The sequence below is a fragment of the Spermophilus citellus genome (genome assembly GCF_964194105.1).
Source record: "Spermophilus citellus genome assembly, chromosome: 18".
NCBI classification, from domain to species: Eukaryota; Metazoa; Chordata; class Mammalia; order Rodentia; family Sciuridae; genus Spermophilus; species Spermophilus citellus.
Window position 1 is genome coordinate 3,094,814 of NC_138200.1, and position 21,261 is coordinate 3,116,074.

General features: G+C 58.8%; 1 protein-coding gene across 1 annotated transcript; it reads right to left on the minus strand.

Annotated features, from left to right (window-relative positions):
• Nucleotides 1–607: 607 nt before the first annotated feature.
• Nucleotides 608–19,532, minus strand: LOC308637581 (leukocyte immunoglobulin-like receptor subfamily B member 5). Its single transcript, XM_081274100.1, has 11 exons — nt 19,418–19,532; nt 19,211–19,246; nt 18,773–19,057; nt 18,342–18,644; nt 17,331–17,633; nt 16,981–17,031; nt 16,664–16,714; nt 2,130–2,237; nt 1,915–1,961; nt 957–1,112; nt 608–879 (listed from the first exon to the last, which is right to left on the minus strand). The coding sequence occupies exons 1-11, from the start codon at nt 19,449–19,451 to the stop codon at nt 733–735; spliced, it is 1,521 nt and encodes a 506-aa protein (XP_081130226.1). The 5' UTR covers nt 19,452–19,532; the 3' UTR covers nt 608–732.
• Between the last annotated feature and the right edge of the window lie 1,729 nt (nt 19,533–21,261).

Sequence of the window (21,261 nt, forward strand, 5' to 3'; positions counted from 1 at the left end):
CTACTCCTTACTTGTGTGCTCTTCATCAACAATTCCCGTCTAGTAGAGGCTGGATGACCTGGGCCTGCCCACATCCACCGTGTCCTGGGGGTCATTTCCACCTTTCCATCACGTTCCCCGGACACCTGGAGCCTGCCCTGGTGCTCCTTGGTTCAGCTCTGGTCACTCTGTCCTTCTTGACCTTAGTGGACTTCAGTCTTTTCATCTCCTTCCCCCACCTGGGGCTGACCTCAGCCCTGCACAAGGACTTGGGTATGCGAGTGCTCTACCCCAAGCCACGTCCCAGCCCTGTGACTTTTCTCTAAGGTTCCCAGGATGGCCTCAAACCTGGGATCCTCCTGCCTCCGCCTCTAGAGCCACTGGGAGTAGACGGGGGGTGTACCACCAGGCTTGAGTCAGCTGTTTAATATCTTCAAAATTCACCACTTTCTGTTGATTCCATCTGTCCTTTAACTTGGACAAAATGACTAAAATATATTAAGTTAAATGATGATATTGCTGAGATGTGATGCTGATTTGCTGTGTCTTTTGGTATTTATTAGTTATTTGAAGACTTACATGATATTGGTGTTCATCATGACACACTCATGCAGGCACGGGAGATGATTTGCTCCAGTTCAGGCCATACCAGGCTGGCTGTGACTCCTAGGTCAGTGTCTGTGCACTATCTTGTGCCTGCTGATGTCCCCGTGACCCTGTCCTTGCAGTGTGGGATCTGAGTGGTGTCCTGGGCTAGTGGATGGCCAGGGTGGCGTAGACACTGGACTCAGCTGGATGCTCCAGTCCCTGGGAGGAAGGAGGAGTGGCTGTCCCCTGTCTGAGCTTGAGGTCCTTCAGCTGGGCATAGGTCACATCCTGTGGAGGTTCAGATGCAGCCACCTGGAGTGAGGACAGAGTGGTGACAGGTGAGAGGCTGGTGCCTGGAGAGCCTGGGCCCTGGAAGGGACAGGACCCACCTTGCAGGTCTGCAGGCTGTCTTCTCCCTCTGATGTGTCCTTTATGACCAGAAATGTCCCTGACTCAGGGGATGAAGTGGACAGTCCTCCATGCCCTACTCTCGAGTGGGACACCTCAGCGTAGGTGACTGCCCAGGGGTCTTCATCTGCAGGGCTCTGTGGAGGGGACAGAGGCAGGCAATTCCTGAGTCCACTCTGGCTGTGCCCCTCACCTCCCACAGGGAGCTGGAGGGACCTGTAGCCAGCAGTCTGCTCTCCATGCCCAGCAGAACTTCCAGGGGCTTCTCAGGCTCAGCCAGTGCAGAGGCACCTGCAGGACTGAGCCCTGCCCACCTCTGTCCTGCCACGTGTCACACCTGCTCCTCATGCATCACCTGCAACACCTGGACTCGGGCCTGCTGGACAGGTCAGCCTGTGCCCACTGGCCTCACACTGCTGCTCCCTTGGCAGGACCCTCTTCCTGAGATGCTCTCAGGCCTGTCCCTGTGGTTAGGGCTCTGTCCAGGGTCCTCCCCAGGGAACCCTACTTGACTGTTCAGATAACCCTCCTGCTCCTGCCCGTGGCCCTCCACCCCACCTGGCTCTGTCCTGGGTTCAAAGCCATCGATGTGCCTGGACTCCCCACTCCTGTCTGCCTCTGCCCCGTCTGTCTGTCCCGGGGCTGTCCTGTGTCTGAGCACCAGACTGTGTTTGCTGCTGCTGTCCCCAAGCCCCCAGTAGAGCCTTGCCAACAGCAAACCACCAGGAGTCGGCCATCTGTGTGGCTGGGAGGGGGCCAGTGCAGGGCAGGGCTGTGGCCAGGTCCACCTCCTAATCAGGAGCAGGCATAGCGAGCTCAGCAGGGGGAGGAGGCAGAGGATAGAGGCCAGTGCCCAGGCCTCAGGGCAGGAGGCCGACCAGAGCCCATCAGCACAATCAGCTGGGAGTAGAGAAGAGGGTGGAGGAGAGGACGGGTCACCTGGTGGCCTTGGGTGGCCTCTGGGGAGGTGACAGCAGTGCTGAGCCCTGTGTGAGGAGAAGAAGGCAGACCTGTGAGGCCCACAGGGGCTCTTGCTGGGTCTCCTGGGTGGTCCTGCTGGTCAGGGTGACAACCAGGGCTTCCCATCCTGTGTGCCCTGAGCACAACTTGCTGATTCCCCATGAGATGCCACCACGTCTCCCCTCCCCACTCACCTGCCTTCCTGCATGGTCCCCGACACTGGTGTCCCTGGAGGACGAAGATGAGCAGCAGGAGGAGGGGAACCGAGACCCCCACCAGAATCTTCAGACTCCTTCCCAGTCCTGGGCAGGGGTGTGGACGAGGAGCCACGGTGCTTACCTGAGCACCTACTGTGTGCCAGCCCTGCTGGTCTTTCCACCCGTCACCTCCAGCCCTGTCACTCAGGCATCATGGCACTGCCACCCACCCCCCAGGACAGATGAGGAAACTGAGGCTGAGAGGGGGTCCCCTGCCCAGTCACCCAGCAGGAAGCAGCAGAGCGGGGCCTGAACTGGGGGGTCTGACTCCCAGTCTCCTTCTCTCCCCCAGAGCTCAGCCCTGAGCTGGAGGGAAAGAGCCTGACCCCTGATGGCCCTGAGCCCTCCCCTGCTCAGTGTCACTGTCACTGCACAGAGGGGACAGGGCCCTGCAGACTCAGGTCCTGGAGGCTTCCCTGGAGGCCCCTCTCCCAGCAGGGCACAGCCAAGGTCAGCCTGAGAGGCACCTGAAGGTCAGGGCCAGGCCTCTCCTCTGCCCTGGGAGAAACTGAGGCCCAGAGGGGAGGGGCTGGTCCCTTCAGCATCTCCAGAGGGGGCTGCTCCCCCTCAGCTCAGCCCTGCCCTGGACCCACCTCCCACCAGAGCCCCTCACTCACCACTCTGGGGTCCTGGGTCCGTGGGGGAGAGGGGCTGGTCCTCAGGGCCTCCTGGGGTGGGTGGGAGGTGAGGGCTGGGCTGCCTGCCCCCCACTTCAGCTGGCTGCTCCTCCCCAGGCTGGGCCCAGAGTCACCTCTGCCTGGACCTCCCCCTCACGCCTCCCAGCCCTCAGCCCCAGGGCCTGAGGTCCTGACCATTCTCTGCAGTGCCCTGGACACAGCTGAGCTGAGTTTGTAACTGGACTTTGTAGCTCAGAGTGATTCTTGGTGGCCCAAGAATGCAGGACACTGTCTGCACAGAGGCCCCTGAGACTCACCAGCTGTTGACCTGGGTCCTGAGGGTGGTGAGCTGGGTCCCCCAGAGGGTCCTGGGAATGAGGAGAACAGGAGGGTGAGGGGTGCAGGCTGCCCCTGGGGACTGTCTCTGCCCATCCTCCTACACCTGCCTGGCCTCCCCAGCACCCTCCTGTGCCCACCTGCACCTTCCTGATTCCAGTGGTGGGTGGGTGCACAGGCTGGAGGACCCCGCTGGCTCCTCCTCTCTGAGGGGTGAGTCCCACTGGCCGACCCTCCCTAGGGCCCCTCCCTCCCATCCCACCCAGAGCTGTCCTGGGCAGGGCCCTGAGGGAATCGTAGAATTCTCCAAAAGATGGAGTCAGGGGCCTCTCAACTGAAACTACATCGTCCAGGGGTGTCACTTGATTGTGACAGCAGGTAGGGGGATGAGCTGTGAGAGCCATAGCACCTGTAGGTCCCCCCGAGGGCTGGGGTCACAGCTCTCATGGAGAACTCTGCCTGGTACCATGGGGCTCGGTACTCTGCTCTCAGACGCAGGGGGGGATCAGCTGCCCCCTCCTTGCACAGGAGGAAAGTGTCCATCTTGATCTGTGACTGACACAGCAGGGTCACGTTCTCCCCTGAGGACACTGTGGGCCCCTGCTGCACTGAGAGGGAGGGTGTGACAGGGAGCTGTCCTAGAGAGAGGAAGGAGGGTGAGGGTGGCCCCAGCTTGTTCTGATCTGAGACCTCCCAGGGCCTCTCTCTGAGGACCCTGTGCTCTCTGTCTGTCTCATTGTCTCTGATTCTTCCTGTCCCTGTGTCCCCCTGTCTGTGTCCTCTCTGCCCCTCCCTGTCTCTCTCCCTCCTGAGACCCCACCTCACCCTGGCCATCACCTCCTGGGGCTCCACACACAACACTCTGCACATTTCGATCACTGACAGGATCTCTGTGCTTATCACCTCTGACCAGGATGTTAAGGGGGTCACTAGGGGCTGGCCCCTCAGACAAGAGGCTGTGTCCACCATAGCATCTACACCAAGCCCCTGGGAGCTGCTCACAGGGCCCAGCAGGAAGTCGGCCTGAGAGAGTCCAGCCTGGGGCTGCTGTCCTGGGCACTGGGGGAGGTCCTGTGCCCCCTCCTTGGACAGAGTGAATATGTGATAGCTGATGTCAGTGTGACATTAGAGGGACAGGTACTCTCTAGGGGCTGGGTCCTGGCCTGTCCTACCCCAGGTCCCACTGCCCTACCTTGTCACCACCCTCGGCCCAGGCTGCTCTCTTCTCTCCTGAGACCCCAGGGGCTGAGCCTGGGCAGGACGTGGGAGGCTGCAGGGCCCTCACCTGAAGACCCCCGGGGGCTCTGTTGCAGACTCAGCCCTGGAAGAGAGGTCCCCGTGAGGAGCTGGCATCTCAGTGTTGGGGAGGATTATTGTCCCTTGTGGTCACAGCAGCCATCTGGTACCATATGAGACTAAGACCTGAGGGCTCCCTGTGAACAGGCACCTGGGACCCTCCCCACCCAGCCTGTGTCCCTCCCTCCACCAACACTGACCGAGGCAGAGGAGGACAGGCAGGGTGGACCTCATGCCGCCTGCTCTGAAGACTCCAGCATCCAGAGAGGAGAGTGCAGGCCCTGCAGTCACACAGCACGGAAGTGGTAAGCAGGGGCTGCTGCTGGCCCCTCGTCCCCAGAGCTGCGCACCCACCGGATGGGGACGGCCCCTCCCTGACCTGACTCTGCTTTCCCCAGGGCAGGTCTCAGGGGAATTCCGCGCTTGGAGACATCTCAGCCAGAACTAAGGTCCCCCTGACCCTGAGGCCCTTCCATACTGACCTCAATGCTGCCCAGCCAGGCCAGGCCCCAGGCCCCACCTGAGTCGGCCCCACCTGAGTCAGCCTCCCATGTGTGGGGGAGACGTGCGCTTCCCCAGGGGACGTGGGCTGAGACTCGTGGGCCTGGGAGGACACAGCGTGGGGGACGTCGCTGGGGCAGGTAGCTGCAGGGGGGGGCCAGGGGAGGATCCAGGAGGGCCTCTGCTCGTCACCACCTCCCAGAAGACCACGTCATCTTGCCATGGAGGTGGACACTGTCACCCCCTGGAGTCTCCTGCAGGAGACCTAGGTCACGGGCAAGGAGTCGGTGTCTGGCCCTGCACCATGACCCAGGATGGCCAGTCTCCCTGCCTTGCTGGACAGGCTGCAGCCACAGGAGGTTTCAGAGATTTGACCGGGGCTCAGGGGGCCAAGGAGCTGGATTACCTCCAGGTAGTGGGTCCTCCCTAATTTTAGTCTACGGGGCCAACGTGTTCACAGGGAGCCCTGTGGGAGGGCGCGGATGTGGAACACTGAAGGCCGGGACCTTGGGGCACTCCTGTAACCCCAGCAGCTCGGAGGCTGAGGCAGGAGGATGACACATTCAAAGCCAGCCTCCAGCAACTCAGCAAGGCCCTGAGCTAGGTAGTGATTCCTTGTCTCTAGGTAAGATACAAAGGAGGGCTGCCTGTGGTTCAGTGTTCAACCACCCCTGGGTTCAATCCCTGGTGCCAAACAAGAAGATGAAAGTTTACTGAAGAATTTGAAGATTGTCTGAGTTTACGCCTCAGACTTCCAGAAGCCCTCAGTAGGGTTTAGAGAGAGCCGCAGGATAATGAGGAGCAGGACAGATGGGTGGTGCGCAGGGGATCACGCCCCGCCCTGTCTGCACCTCACAGTGGAGGCTGGAGTAGCTGGCTCTCTGCTAAGGGACCCTGGGGGTGGATTTTCAGTCCTGGGCACTGAACCCAGGGTCTCTTTACCCTGGAGTTACATCCCAGGCTGCTTATTTTCAGTTTGGAGACAGGTCTTGCTACAGTGCCAGGCTGGCCTTGAACCTGTGATCCTCCTGCCTCAGCCTCCTAGTCTCTGGGACAAGGCACCTGCTGGGACCTCCAGGTTTCAGGGTCATCCTATAAGTATTCACTCTGCTGTTTTCTCCTCAGAGGCACCGGATGGTTGTAGGAGGAGACAGAGAATCTGGGAATCCTCCCAGGGCTGGATCCAGGTCCTTCTTGGGCAGCTCTGTGTGGTCAGAGTGGGGGCAGCGGCAGGACTAGGGTGGCAGCTGAGGTGGGGGCCAAGCTGCAGATCTCACCTCCTGTCCATCATGGGGTCCTCCCTGGGCTCTGGGTCTTACAGCAGATCTGTGGGTGCAAAATGGAGAGAGGCCTTGGTGTACTCTCCTGGTCCTCCCATCAAGAGCAGAACAAGGCAGGGGTATATGTGAGGTCACTCAGGCCTCTCCCCATTAGATCCAGGCAACTAGCCACCAACGCCAGGCCACCTCCACCTCCCCAGGGTCCCCTCTAATGCATGGCCCATTCTACCACATCACCTCTTGGCCATCTCCTGAAGGTCAGCAGCCCTGGGCATGAGGAGCAGGGAGGTGGGCAGTCAGTTAAGGAATGGGCAGGGGTCCTGGTGTCCACCATGGTCCTCAACACCCCACAGGTCAGCCTGGGGAAGGGGACCCCCACCTCTGCACCATTCACCCCATTAGCTCTATGACCCCGTCCTGGCCCCTTTGGACCTGGGTTTGATGGAACACCAGTGACAGTTAGCACAGAGGACAGTGCCAGGGAGACCAGCTACCCAGGTCCACTGAGGGAGTCAGCTTGGTGGCCCATCCTGGAGGACCTGGTGCATCTGTCATCAGCACACCCCTGAGCACCTGTGCTGGTGGCTGTGTGAGGGGACCCCAGTGGCCTGCAGCGTGTGCTGGCTCCTGAGTCCCCAGCCCTCAACCCCCCAGGCACTCTCTCTATTCCAAGATGCACCCCCAGCTCCAGGAGCAGTGGGCACATCTGTGCAATCAGGGAGCCAGGAAGGGACGTGGACGTCTAGCCCAGGTCCATCCCACACCCCAAGTGCTCTTTGCTGCTGCCCTGGGAAGAGGTGGAGATTCTGGCCAGAGCAGGAAGGTCGTCCACCTCCTGTGGCTGAGCACTGTTTCCCTGCTGCCCCTCAGCCCCCAAGGGTGCACCTCCTGGGAGCCAAAGAGTAGGTGGCCAGAGGTTGGGGACAGGTCCAGTGTGGGCTGCTGTGATCTCAGCTTGCTCTGAAGCCTGCTCCCTGCAGGAGTGGCCAGGGTGGGGCAGGGGAGGATCAGGGGCAGCAGGAGTGGGCTCAGGTGGACACATGCTGAGCAGGGCTGCTCCTGGACCCTGCTGTTATGGGAGGACATCTGAATCTGTGAGCCCTCCCCAGCTCAGGGTCAGGAGGAGGCGTCTCAGCCTCACGTCCTGGTCAAGGAGTGGATTCTCCCTGAGTTCACTGACGAGAACACCAGCCCCAGGACTAGAGTCCAGTCTGTCTCTGACCCTTCCATGTTCAAGGTCTCTGTCACCTCGGCTCCCTGCCAGCTCCCCTGCTGTGGCTCTGGTGGGGTGCCCTGTGGACACTGCGTGGACATGGAATGGGCTGGAGTCTCCCACCTGCGACCCTGAGCTCCAGGGGTCTCTGTGTGAGGAGCTCTGCGAGGGTGAGTCCTGGTGAGGATCCACTCACTGCAGGTGCCCGAGGGCCAGGTCACAGGCTCATGGGAGCTGTTGGGAAAGGTCCCCTCCGCAGCTCAGGAGGAGGCCCACCTCCTTGGAGTAGCTCCCCCAGGACACCCTGAGGCTGGTGTGGACCGTGCAGGGTCAGAGCCTGTGAATTCTGATAGAAGACCAGGAACCAGGGACAGCCCTAGAGTGACATCCCCCAGATCAAGCAAAACAAGACAAAACTGAAGCCCATTTAAGATTCTTCTTCATCAGAAAGTGCTCAAGGTCTGGAGGTCACTTGCTGCTGGCCAGTCCCTGTGACTGCAGCAGGGGCACCCTGACCTCAGCCCCCTGTCAGGTGGAGACCCTTAGGCAGTGCCTGGTCCCCAGGGGTCCCTGTGTCCAGCACCGGAGCTTCCCTGCTCACCAGGTGACCCGCCCACCCTGGAGACCCCAGAACGTGGTCACCTCGGCCTTTTGCAGATCTGGCTGAGGCCAAGAAGGTGTCCAGGCAGGTCTCAGAGGAGAGTGGGAGCGTCAGGGTCCAGCGTCCTTTTCCTTTGCTTCCAGAGGACCCAGTGCAGAGGATCCCAGGTCCCCTCATTGTCCCCACCCCTCCTACCTGGGAGAGACCCTCGTGTTTTGCTAAAACCACAATCTGCACCTGGGAGGATCCTCGTGTGTCCCTAGATCAGGTGCTTAGATGGAGCACTTGTGACACAACCACACAGAGGTAACCCCTGTGGACTCTCTCCCAGGACTCTGCCTGTCCCTAGTGTTGGCCGTGGCAGGTCACCCTGGGCTCCTCAGTGCATGACCTCAGCTTCCCAGGGCTCCCCCTCCAGCCTGGGCTCTGGAGGCCCAATGTCTTCAGGAGGGACTTTCCACCATGTCCTCTGCTGCCTCCCCTTCCAGGGCCCAGCAGGGACAGGAGGTGGGTGAATTGGGGCCACATTGGGACCAGGATGCAGGAGCTGAGCAATGAGCAGGATGTGGTCACAGGACCTTCACACCCTGCAGGTTTGCTGCCTCCTCCCCACAGCAAGGTGACCAGCTCCTCACCCCAGGAAGGGGCTGGGGCTGGGCAGCTGTCAGAGGAACCTGGGTGCAGCACAGGCCTCTCCAAGTCCCCACGCACCCTCCTGCTGACCAGCCACTGTGTGCACACTGCTCGCTTAATGTGGCCCATAGATCCCTGGGGACGTTTTAGAATATCTCACTGCCGTCCTTGGGTTGAGATCCAGTGGACTCATGCCTCAGTCCCCTTGGTGGTCCGTGTCTCATATTGGTCACTCGTGTGCCCCCTGCTCCTACTTGTGTCATGTCCACCAGGAATTCCAGGTCAGTAGAAGGGTTGCTCTTGGCCTGCCTTTCAGGTCCTTGTGTCCTAGGTGGTCACTGTTACTTGTCCTTTGCCTTCTCCACCATCTGTGAGCTCGCCCCTGAGCCTCTCCGATGTCAACTCTGGTGACTGTGGCTTCCTGACCTTTATGAGCTTCCATTTCTCTGAAAACTTTTTGTTTGCTTTAATTTATTTGAGGTTTGAGGAAGGAACCCAGGCCCTGGGTGTGCTCTGCAGCCTCTCCCATGAGCTATGTCCACCGTCCTATTTTCTTTTATGTTGAGTCACAAGTTTTCCTCCGTTCCCTGGGCTGGCCTTCAACTTGCTATCCTCCTGCCCTGGCCTCCAGAGTTATTGGAGTTGAAACCCTGGGCCACTGTGCTGGGCTGACCACGTGGAAACCACAGAGACCCTTTACTGTATCTCCCTGTCTCTCTTGGCACCTGCAGGACGCAGTGGATTCCAGGCCACAGTCCCCATGGTGATCATGTGCTCATATGATCACAAGCAGCTCACTCGTGTGCCGTGTCCCTCAGGCATCCCAGGTCAGCAGAGGTGGGAGTTCTTGACCTGCCTTTGTGTCCTGGGTGTCACTGTTGCATGTCCCTCACTGTCTCCATATTCTGTGAGCACGCCCCTGCTTGGGTGACTCTGCCGTCTTGAACTTTAAAGTCCTTTCATTTCTTTAATATATGTGTATTTTAATTTCTTTGAGGCCCTGAGGATAGAACCCAGGTCCTGGGGGTGCTCTGCAGGCCTCTCCCATGAGCTACGTTTCCAGTCCTGTTTACTTTTTACCTTGAGTCATGAGGTTCCTCAGTTCCCCAGGTGGCCTTGAACTTGCCATCCTCCTGCCTTGGCCTCCAGAGTCACTGGAGTTAAAGCCCTGGGCCCCTGTGCTGGGCTGGTCTCTGTAATACCTTTTAAGGGTTCACTGTTTCCATCCATCTCCTCCGTCTCCTACTATAATTGAAATGAGTAAAACATCCTCTTCTAACTCACAGTACTTTTCAGGTTTTGATGCTCAATTGCTGTGTCGTCTTTGAGAGAGACTCAGGTGCATCTAGAGCTCAGAGATCATGGTACCTATTTGTCTGCATCAGCTCTGAACAATTTCTCTCCGTGTCACAGGTGCTTCATGGTGGTGCGTTCCCTGTTTCTTTCTGGAGATGCTGCGGAAGTCGAACTCTGCTCAGTGCTGAGGGCTCCCTAAGCCTGGAGGGATGAGCCCTTTGCAGAAGGCCATGGGCATAGGCATGGTCCTGGGTGGGGCCCTTGTGACAGGGGTGGAGGGCACTACACCTCCCACCAAACCTGCTGCTCCTGGTGCCCAGTGGCCGACTCCTCCCACAGTCCATTATCTCAGAGGAGGACGTAGCTGGCAGAGATCAGGAAAACTCCCATTCAAAGACCTGGGAGGGCTAGTGTTGGGAGCCTGGGGTCCCAGCTCCTCAGGAGGCTTGGAGCACCAGGGACGTCTGGAGCCCAGGAGACCAGTCTGGGCAGCCCTTAACACCCTGCGGCAGCAACAAAGGCAAACCCACAGCAGATACAGCGAGAAGAGCAGAGACCAACTTCTGTTCCACTGGGTGGGGCTGAGACAGTTGCTCAGCATTTTGGATTCCTGGTGTTCACCCCCAACCCTGAAAAAAAGTCCCAGCCTTAACTATCAAGTAGAATCATTAGTGTCTGCGAGTGTGGTCACCACGGTGTGCACAGACCTGTAGAAGTCCTGCATCCTGCAGAACCACAGGTGTGGGGTCTCCCATGTCCCCAGCCCCGAGGACAGCAGTGCACACAGCTGTGTCGTGTACTTGAGATTTGCAGCGGGTAGACCTTCAGTGTTCTCACCACAGGAAAAGAAAAGTGGAGGTAGCAGCTCGGGTGTTTCAGTCTCTTTCTCGCTGCTGTGACTTAAGGCCTGACCAGCCCAATGGTAGAGGAGGAAAAGTGCATTCCAGAGCCCCTAGTTACCGAGGGGACACCTCTGTCCCTTCCTCTGGGGTCCAGGTGAGCAGGACATCCTGACTGGGGGTGTGGAGGAGGAGAGCAGCTCACAGCACAGTGACCCGGAGCAGAGGTCCCCTCCAGATACACATCTATGCCCCACAGCCACACCCCAGGTCTGACCTCCTCCAGCCGCACCCTTGGACGTCAGCTTCCCACCAGGGACTAGCCCACTGACCAGGCTATGGCTGTAGCCCAGTCATTTCTCCTCCAGACCTTCTCGCGTGGTCTCCCACACGAGCTTTTGCAGGTCACCACCTCTGACCATAACATGTGGGGCAGCTGGGGGTGTTCATGAGCTCAATGTGGTGCTCATGTCACAATGGACTCATCCCAACATGACAAATTGTACCCCCCAAACACAATGGATTTTTATTCGTCATTAACATGTCAATAAGTCCAGATGGATTCTCAGCTGCCAGACCTTTAAAGAAAACCAATGCAAAGGTCCTCCAATTGTTCTGTAAAATAGAAAAGGGGACAGCGCTACCAAACTTACTCTATGACGCCAATATTACCCGGATCACAAACCTGATAAAGGCACACGAAGAAAATAAAACTGTAGACCAATTTCCACGATGAACATAGATGCAAAACTTGGTAATAAAATAATAGCAAACCATATTCAAAACCCCTAACAAAGGCTGCATACGATGATCAAGTTAGATTCAACCCAGGATGCAAGCTTGGTTCAATACCCACCAATCAATCAACATAGTTCATCACGTAAGTAAAACCAAAGACAACAATCACATGATCATCTCAATAGATGCAGAAAACCCTGGGGACAGAATCCAGCACACATTCACTGGCTCAGTGGTTTAACGATGGCTAGCATGTGTAGGCCCCAGGTTGAATCTTCAGCACTGCAAATAACAAACAACCAACCAAAACAAAACTTTGATGAAACTAGGGACAGAAGGAACTCACCTTAGCATCATGAAATCCCTATGTGAGAAATCCAAAGCCCACGACATACTGAGCATTGCCTCCAGAGTCAGAAACATGACAAGTATCTCCATTCTCACCACTCCTATCCAGGATCGTTCTTGAGAGTGTAGCCAGAGCAATCAGGCAAGAAAAGGAAATTCTAGGGATACAAATAGGACAGAATAAGTTCAAATATCTTTGATGACTGATGCTTAAAGGAACCAAAAACTTCACCAGAAACTTCTAGATCTGGTAAACATAATGTGACAAGGAATTTGCCAGCTTCCCTTCCAATAAGGAATTAATAACCAGGATATATAAAGAACTAAAAAGCATAACACCTAAAAAACTAACAACCTACTCAATAAATGGCCAAATGACCTAAAGAGGCATTTCTCAAAACAAGAAATGTGAGTGGCCAACAATCATAGGAAAAAAGGTTCAACATCTCTAACAATCAGGGAGATACAGGTCAAAATCACATTAATCCCATCTCACACTAGTTAGAATGGCAATCATCAAGAATACAACCAGAGATACGGAAAATTGTGCTGTGTACCTGTAATAAGAACTGTAATGCATTCCTCTGTCATATCTGTGTGTATATAGATATGAAGAATAGAAATAGCAATGAATACAGGCCTGACTGTGGGGAGAAAGGACACGCATACCTGTTGGTGTCTGCAAAGTAGCACAATCACTTTGGAAAGCCGTATGGAGATTCCCCAAAAGACAAGGAATAGAAGCACCATATGACCCAGTGACCCCACTTCTTGGTATTTACGCAGAAGAACTAAATGCACGTACTATCGGGATAGAGCCACATCAATGTGTATAGCAGCACAATTCATAGTAGCCAAATGATGGAACCAGCCCAGGTGCCTGTCAACAGATAAATGAATAAAGAAAATCTGGTCCATACACACAGTGGAGTTCTTCCCAGCCAAGAGAAGAATGACATGATGGCATTGACTGCAAAAGCTAAGTAGAAAAAAGAAATGAAAAAAGGACCACAAAAGGACAAGGGAGATCAATGGAGCAGAGGAGGGTCCCGAGGAGCAGGAAGGAGGGCGGGCAACAGGGAGGACCTGGGGAAGGAGGAGGACCACATTGCGCTCTGTGCAGACTTGAGCCGACCTGAATGGATGTCAAATTTACATGTAATGTCAACGCACTAACTAAAAAGGAATCAGTAGAAAGAAGGCAACCAGGAGAGCAACGTGGTCCTCATTCTCTGGGCAGCAGAGAGCCTCTTGGAAGGGGCCTGGGAGGTCTCGCAGCCACCCCAGGACAGGAAGAAGGCCACCCTGACCCTGGGGAGCAGGGAGGCTGAGTGCCCAGGCTCCACCAGGCCCTGCTGGCCCAGCTCTGGGGGAACCGGGGCGCTCTTCTCACTGGGCTTCTCTTCCAGGGCTCTGCCTGGGCCAGGCGATCCACGCACAGGAGGGTGAGTGCAGGTCCCAGAGCCTCCTCACAGGGCAGCTGTGGACAGGGGCATGTGGATCCAGGAGCCTGGGGACCTTAACAGTGTCCCTGTGTGGACCCTCGGTCATCCCCTCCCTGTCCCCATGCTGTGGGGACCCTGGTCCTGTCAGGGCTTCCCCCGTGTCTGTGAGGTGACGTGTCACGGTCCTGTGCACTGAGACTCCATTGGGACCTGCAGACCCAGAGCTCTGTCAATCACCAGCTCAGGAGGTCAGCTCCAGGGTGCACTGGGCTGGGGATGCACCTGGGACCCCAGCCCCATGCACTCTGGGTCCTGCTCACTGTAGCTCAGCACTGTGTCCCCAGGTGACCCTGGGTGTTGGGGGAGGAGGGTCACCCAGTGAAGGGCCAGCAGAGTCCCTCCATCCTGCCCTAGGGACGCACACACAGGGGTCACCCACCCTGACCCCTTTCCCAAGGCCTCAGATGCTGGGGTTTGGGCTGAGAGGAGGGATGGGGACACCCAAAGGTCCAGCAGACGTGGGGCTGGATGAACTGGCAGAGCAGAGACAGCCCTGGTCCCGCCCAGGGTCACACTCTGCCCTCCCATGGCTGGTTCTCACAGTGGGCTGTGGGCACCACCAGGCCCTGAGCTCCCCTCTCATCCTCAGGTGGCAGAGGCTGCTCGTCCCCCGTTTTCTCCAGATGGCCTTGGCCTTAGACTTGGAGCTGAGTTTGATCAAAGGCAGCTGTGTGTGCTCCAGTCCCCTGTCCCCAGGGCCCTCCTGTTCACTGGGAGACCTGGGAGGGACACAGGGCGCAGGGGAGGTGGGGCAGGGTGATCCCAATGATGGGACAGTCAGGAGAAGGGCTCAGGAGTCCACAGTCAGCCTAGGGCAGAGGCTGCCCAGCCCTTCACCAGCCTCTGACTCCTAGGAGTCCCAGGTGACATCAGTCCCACCCACAGGAGTGAGCTGCCCCACAGTAGTGAAAGGTTAATAAAATAGGTACTTGTCACTCTGTTTTTCCATATGCTTAACAAAACACTGTTGAAATCTTGTTCCCAGGATGTGCTGTCCCCAACTGCCAAACTGCAGGATGCACTCCCTCACTTGGTTGCAGGCAAACTGCCCACACGCCCTGACCCATCAATGAACTTCCCTCCCTGTCCTCTCCAAGAAAAGTATATAAGCTCTGCTTAAGCTGTTCTCAGGGCTCTCTCTCTTTGCTCTAGTGAGCTCTGAGCCCCAGCATGCTGGTCCCCAAATAAACCCTTTTGCTGTTGCATGAGGCAGTCTCTTGGTGGTCTCTTCCTCCGACGTTTCACCGGTCCCTAACAGTAGGTCACCTGGGACTCTGCATGGGGTAGTGCCCACAGGGACAGGTTCTGGTCTGGAAAGTGGGGAGTGGCTCCTGTTTCAGGGCCCTGGGGTGGGTCTTGTCCACCTGCCAGTGACCTGTCCTGACAGTCAGCCGTGTCCTTCTGCCTGCAGCCTCCACCCCCCAGAACTCCATGGAGCTGAACTGTCCCCTGGGCCTGGCTGGGCTGGTCTTGGTGGTCCTGGGGGTGCTTCTGGGAGAAGCTGGGTGGGAAGCCACAGGTGCCCAGTCCATTAGCGTGGCCAGGAGCCCCTCGCACTCAGCCTGTGCTCTAGCCCCCAGGACACAGGGGGAGGAGTGAGGGGAACACAGGGGCCCAGGTGGGGAGGAGGGAGTGACATCACAATGTCACGATGGGCCGCACACAGGACCTAGTGATTCCAAGAAGAGAAACCCTGCAGGACCCAGGGAGCCATGTCGGGAGGTGACTCTATGTGACACTGCAGGTTGATACTTCTCTACACTCCAGCAGTGAGCAGAGGAATTTGGATTTACACCAGGACCTGGTGACGTGGTGGTACTTCGGCATGTGGAGGGTGGGAGGAGGGGACATGGACAGTAAGAGCAAACACACCACAGGACTCTCAGGGTTTTAATGAGACTTTTTCAACAGTCATGTCCACAGGACCAGCACCTGTTACACAGTCCCTCAGACACCAGCCTGTGGCTTGCATGTCCCGTGTTTCAGGGGCATCCTCACAGCTCCCAGTGGGGACTGGCGCGTAGAGGGCTGTATACAGCACTGGGACAGCCCTGGGTGTGCACAGCATGGTGGGGAAGGCTCTGCAGCCAGCACCCAGCTGGTCCTGCACCCAGTCACCTCTGCTGCCAGGACAGTCTCAGGTGCAGCCCCACCTGTCCAGGTGGTCTTCAGACTCCTGAGGGTCCTTTGTCTCCCAGCTCTGCACTCTGAGCGTGCCCTGTTCTCTCCTGTTCACCTCCTGGCTGCATCTCGGGTCCCTCTCTGGCTGTCCTGAGCCTGAAACACCAGGATCTCGAGGACCAGCAGGACCAGGCCAGCCACGCCCATCCGGATGAGGTTCTGCACTGTGTAATCCTGGGGAGGTGAGGCTGGGAATTGGACACAGAAGTCAGAGGTCGGGGAGGCCAGGATCCCCACATGTCCACTCAGGGCAGCCACCTCCCCTGGCCAGGACGTGACCCTCAGAGTCCAGCATCATACCTGAGAATCCTCCCGACTCCCCTGAGCTGGGGTCTGAGCTGCTCTGCGCTGGGCTGATGGTCTCAGTGGCTCCTGAGAACCAAGTAGAGGAGGGGCCTGTGACCTGCGGAGCCTGTCCTGCCTGGGACCCACCTCTTTGCCTCATTCTCACCACAGGACTCTCTGGAGCCCCTCTGAGCCCTTCCTGGTCCTCAGGGTCCCCTCTGCTCCTCTCCCTGGTCCTTCACCCTCTCTGTGCTCTGGGAGGTCAGGACTGTGTCTGAGTCACGTTGGAGCAAAGTTCAGCTGAGCCCAGAGCAACTGCATGACACCTGCAACTGTCAATCATGTGACAGGCACCAGCACCCCATCCACCCACCAAGGTACGAGGACACTGAGGCTCACCCAGGTCCCCAGCAGGAAGCAGCAGAGCGGGGCCTGAACTGGGGGGTCTGACTCCCAGTCTCCTTCTCTCCCCCAGAGCTCAGCCCTGAGCTGGAGGAAAAGAGCCTGACCCCCCGATGGCCCTGAGCCCTCCCCTGCTCAGTGTCACTGTCACTGCACAGAGGGGACAGGGCCCTGCAGACTCAGGTCCTGGAGGCTTCCCTGGAGGCCCCTCTCCCAGCAGGGCACAGCCAAGGTCAGCCTGAGAGGCACCTGAAGGTCAGGGCCAGGCCTCTCCTCTGCCCTGGGAGAAACTGAGGCCCAGAGGGGAGGGGCTGGTCCCCGTCAGCATCTCCAGAGGGGGCTGCTCCCCCTCAGCTCAGCCCTGCCCTGGACCCACCTCCCACCAGAGCCCCTCACTCACCACTCTGGGGTCCTGGGTCCGTGGGGGTGGGGGGCTGGTCCTCAGGGCCTCCTGGGGTGGGTGGGAGGTGAGGGCTGGGCTGCCTGCCCCCCACTTCAGCCGGCTGCTCCTCCCCAGGCTGGGCCCAGAGTCACCTCTGCCTGGACCTCCCCCTCATGCCTCCCCGCCCTGAGCCCCAGGGCCTGAGGTCCTGACCATTCTCTGCAGTGCCCTGGACACAGCTGAGCTGAGTTGGTAACTGGACTTTGTAGCTCAGAGTGATTCTTGGTGGCCCAAGAATGCAGGACACTGTCTGCACAGAGGCCCCTGAGACTCACCAGCTGTTGACCTGGGTCCTGAGGGTGGTGAGCTGGGTCCCCCAGAGGGTCCTGGGAATGAGGAGAACAGGAGGGTGAGGGATACAGGCTGCCCCTGGGGACTGTCTCTGCCCATCCTCCTACACCTCCTGGCCTCCCCAGGACCCTCCTGTGCCCACCTGCACCTTCCTGATTCCAGTGGTGGGTGGGTGCACAGGCTGGAGGACCCCGTTGGCCCCTCCTCTCTGGGGGGTGAGTCCCACTGGCCGACCCTCCCTAGGGCCCCCCACTCCCATCCCACCCAGAGCTGTCCTGGGCAGGGCCCTCAGGGAATCCTTGAACTCACAGAGGATGGGGTCAGGGTCACTCACCTGAGACCACCAGGTCCAGGGGGGCACTGGGCCGTGACAGCAGGTAGGGGGATGAGCTGTGAGAGCCATAGCACCTGTAGGTCCCCCCGAGGGCTGAGGTCACAGCTCTCATGGAGAACCCTGCCTGGTACCATGGGGCTCGGTACTCTGCTCTCAGACGCAGGGGGGGATCAGCTGCCCCCTCCTTGCACAGGAGGAAAGTGTCCATCATGATATGTGACTGACACAGCAGGGTGACGTTCTCCTCTGAGGACACGGTGGGACCAGGCTGCACTGAGAGGGAGGGTGTTCCAGGGAGCTGTCCTGGGGAGAGGAAGGAGGGTGAGGGTGGCCCCAGCTTGTTCTGAGCTGAGACCTCCCAGGGCCTCTCTCTGAGGACCCTGTGCTCTCTGTCTGTCTCATTGTCTCTGATTCTTCCTGTCCCTGTGTCCCCTGTCTCTGTCCTCTCTGCCCCTCCCTGTCTCTCTCCTGAGACCCCACCTCACCCTGTCCATCACCTCCTGGGGCTGCCACAGAGGGCTGTGCAGAGTTTGGTTCTCTGACTTCATCCTCTGGCTCCTTACATGTGACCACGATGTCCAGGGGGTCATTGTGGGCTGACCACTCAGAGGAGAGGCTGTGTCCACCGTAGCACCTGTACTGACCCCCGTGGGAGCTGCTCACAGGGGCCAGCAGGAAGTCGGCCTGAGAGAGCCCAGCCTGGGGCTGCTGGGCAGGGCGCCGGGGAGGTCCTGTGCCCCCTCCTTGGACAGAGTGAATCTGTCATAGGTGACGTCTGAGTGACACTGGAGGGTCAGGGTCTCTCCAGGGGCCAGGACAGGGCCCTGCTGGGTCAGGAGGGAGGGCTTCCTGGACACCCCTGGAGGGAACTAGAGACTGGGCTGAGGGCTGGATCCTGCCAACCCCCTGCCTCCCCCGTCCTGCCTGCAGGTCACCCTCTCTCACCCTGAGTCTCTGCCCACAAGGTCGCAGCCTCACCAAATATTGGAGTGAAGGATGGGAATTCCTTACCTGAGACCAGGAGGTCCAGCGGGTCACTGGGTTCTGACCACACCTGGGGTCTGCTCCTGAAATAGCCATAACATGTGAATGTCCACCTGTGGCTGGGTGTCATGGAGTCCACAGAAAACTCGGCCTGGAACTGCCCACCATGTTTTTGCTGTGAGTCCAGGGTCCAGGTGAGGTTGTGTTCTCCTTCCTTCACCAAAATAAAGCCGTCAAATTCCTTCCATGAGCCACACTGGAGGGTCACATTCCCTCCTGAGGTCACCACAGGGCTGGGCAGGGCTGAGAGCCTGGGTTTGCTGTAGAATCCTAGGAGAGAAGGAGGCAGGCGTTCATGGCTCCCTCCTCCCCCATTAATGGGCTGTGAGAGGGACAACTGGCAGACAGACCCCTTTCCTTAGGCAGAGCCGGGGCCGGACCCCTGAGTGTCCACTCACCTGTCACCACCAGCTCTAGGCGTTCACTGTTCTGTGAGAAGCCAGCAGGGCTCTGATAGTAGCATTGATACCCTCCTGCATCCTGCGCAGTCATGGTGGGGATGGGGAACATGGCCCTGTTCCCTGGCCCCTCTAAGGGGCTTCTGCATGTGGGGCTCCAGGGTTTTTCCTTACTGAGACAGTTCCACTTGGCGTCCTGTGATCCCTGACACCAGAGGGTCACTGACTTTCCACGGGGAATGACAGGGCCTGGTTCCGCCCACAAGTTGGGCTTAGGGAGGGTCCCTGCAAGAAAACCAGAGGCTTGGTCCTGGCCTGTCCCTACCCCAGGTCCCACTGCCCTACCTTGTCACCACCCTCGGCCCAGGCTGCTCTCTTCTCTCCTGAGACCCCAGGGGCTGAGCCTGGGCAGGACGTGGGAGGCTGCAGGGCACTCACCTGAAGACCCCTGGGGGCTCTGTTGCAGACTCAGCCCTGGAAGAGAGATCCCTGTGAGGAGCTGGCATCTGGGTGTGGGCCTAATATCTCCCTGTCGTGCCAGCAGCCATTTGGTGCCATATGGACCTAAAACCTGAGGGTTGCCCCAGAACTGGCACCTGGGACCCTCCCCACCCAGCCTGTGTCCCTCCCTCCACCAACACTGACCGAGGCAGAGGAGGACAGGCAGGGTGGACCTCATGCCGCCTGCTCTGAAGACTCCAGCGTCCAGAGAGGAGAGTGCAGGCCCTGCAGGTCAGACTGCACGGAAGTGGTGAGCAGGGGCTGCTGCTGGCCCCTGGTCCCCAGAGCTGCGCACCCACCGGATGGGGACGGCCCCTCCCTAAACTGACTCTGGTTTCCCCAGGACAGGGCTCAGGGGAATTCCACCCCTTGGGGACATCTCAGCACAAACCTGAGGTCCCACTGACCCTGAGGTCCTCATATCTGACCTTGATGCTGCCCAGCCAGGCCAGGCCCCAGGCCCCACCTGAGTCGGCCCCACACAGGCTGAGTCCAACCCAGGATTATGTCCTCAGAGGATCCAGGAAGGGAATGTGGGGGTCACTCCCAGACCAGGTGAAACATGAGCAGATACTGGGCAGGTGTGTGAGAGGCCCCAGAGTTCCAGCATGGTGGAGGCCTGTGCCCTGCCCTCTGGGAGCTGGACCAGCAGATGGGCCTCAGGGCTGATTTCCCAGTGCAGCCCACCATGGTGCAGCCTGTGCAGGAGCAAACCCCTCCCTCAGCAGCTCTGGTCTGTTTAAGTTGGTGGTCTCTGGTGTTTTGTTGCAGTAGCGCAGAGCTGACTGACGCAGCAGCTGAAAGGAGCGAGCCCTCCTCCCTGCGCCAGGTCCCCGTGCTGCACATGAAATGCTCTGTTCTGGGATGTGGGGGAAGAGCCTTCCCATCTTCTCTGGGGTCCATGCTCCAGCCTTTCCCTCCATCTTCAGAGCAGCCTGGCTGAGAGCTGAGGTGTTTGTCACCACCCCTGAGCCTGGCTGTGCTGGCAGGACAGTGCTCCTCTGGCTGACACTGGGTCCCCTGGCCTCATGCTCTGCCTGTGGTCTCCCGTGGAGGAGCTCAGGAGAGGGGCCAGGGCTTCCCCAAGCTCGCAGCAGGTCAGTTCCCCAGGTGCAGAGTCTGGGGGCAGTGAGCACTCAGGTCCTGCATAAAGGAAGGGTCACCCCAGGACGGGGTCAGTGACAAGGGGACACAGCGAGGCCTCCCAGGCTGCCCGGCCAGATCCTCCTCCATGAGTGCAAGGCTCTGGACTGGAGGAGCCCTGGGCTGTGGAGCTGCTGAGGTGAGGTCCTCCCTGTGCACGTGGAGAGGAGCTGGTCCACTTTCCACCGCCAAGGCCAGATCCTGGGGAAAGCCGCTAAGAGGAAGGGTCACTGCGGCTCCTGGGGCAGAGCCTCGTCCTGGTGGCCAGCCTGTGCCCTGGGCCCTGCTCAGGCAGCACATGTGGAAGCCCACGGAGGAGCTAAGCTCTCAGCTCCTGGCAGGTGGGAAGCAAAGGGAGCCAGGGAGGGCCAGGGTCCCCACGTCCCCTCAAGGGCTCGTCCCCAAGGCCCACGTCCCTTCCACCAGGCCCCACCTCTGAGCTTCCTGCACCTCCCATAGCAGCACGGCGGGTGGCCAAGGCTTCAGCATGTGGGCTTCAGGGATGACCACAGTCCACCCCACTTCCCTGTGTGGGTGACGGCTGCCCTGGGAGAAGACGCCCTGGGTGTCCCGACAGTGGGAAGTGCTGGGCACCCCATGCCCTGTCCCCCCATGATGGCCTGAGTCTCTACAACGCCAACAGAGCCACCAAGGCCCAGCACAGGGGTCCCAGCCAGCTATCCACCTGCTCTGACCACGGCAGGTGCAGGAGCCCTGGGGCCCTGGGAGAGCAGGAGTCAGGGGCAGGCTGCTGGGGTCAGCTCTGGTGGCGCCCAGGCCTGGGTGTGGAAGGGTGACCCTGAGCCTGGTGCAGTGGAGGACGGAACCTCTAAGAGGTGAGACCC

Excerpts from the sequence above, each read along its gene's own strand:
- LOC308637581 (XM_081274100.1), bottom strand. The coding sequence starts at position 19,451 with ATGAGGTCCACCCTGCCTGTCCTCCTCTGCCTCG. Across the intron at positions 1,962-2,129 it reads GGGACCATGCAGGAAGGCAG|GGCTCAGCACTGCTGTCACC; the intron begins GTGAGTGGGGAG and ends CTCCTCACACAG. Across the intron at positions 1,113-1,914 it reads AGGCCACCCAAGGCCACCAG|AGCCCTGCAGATGAAGACCC; the intron begins GTGACCCGTCCT and ends TCCCCTCCACAG.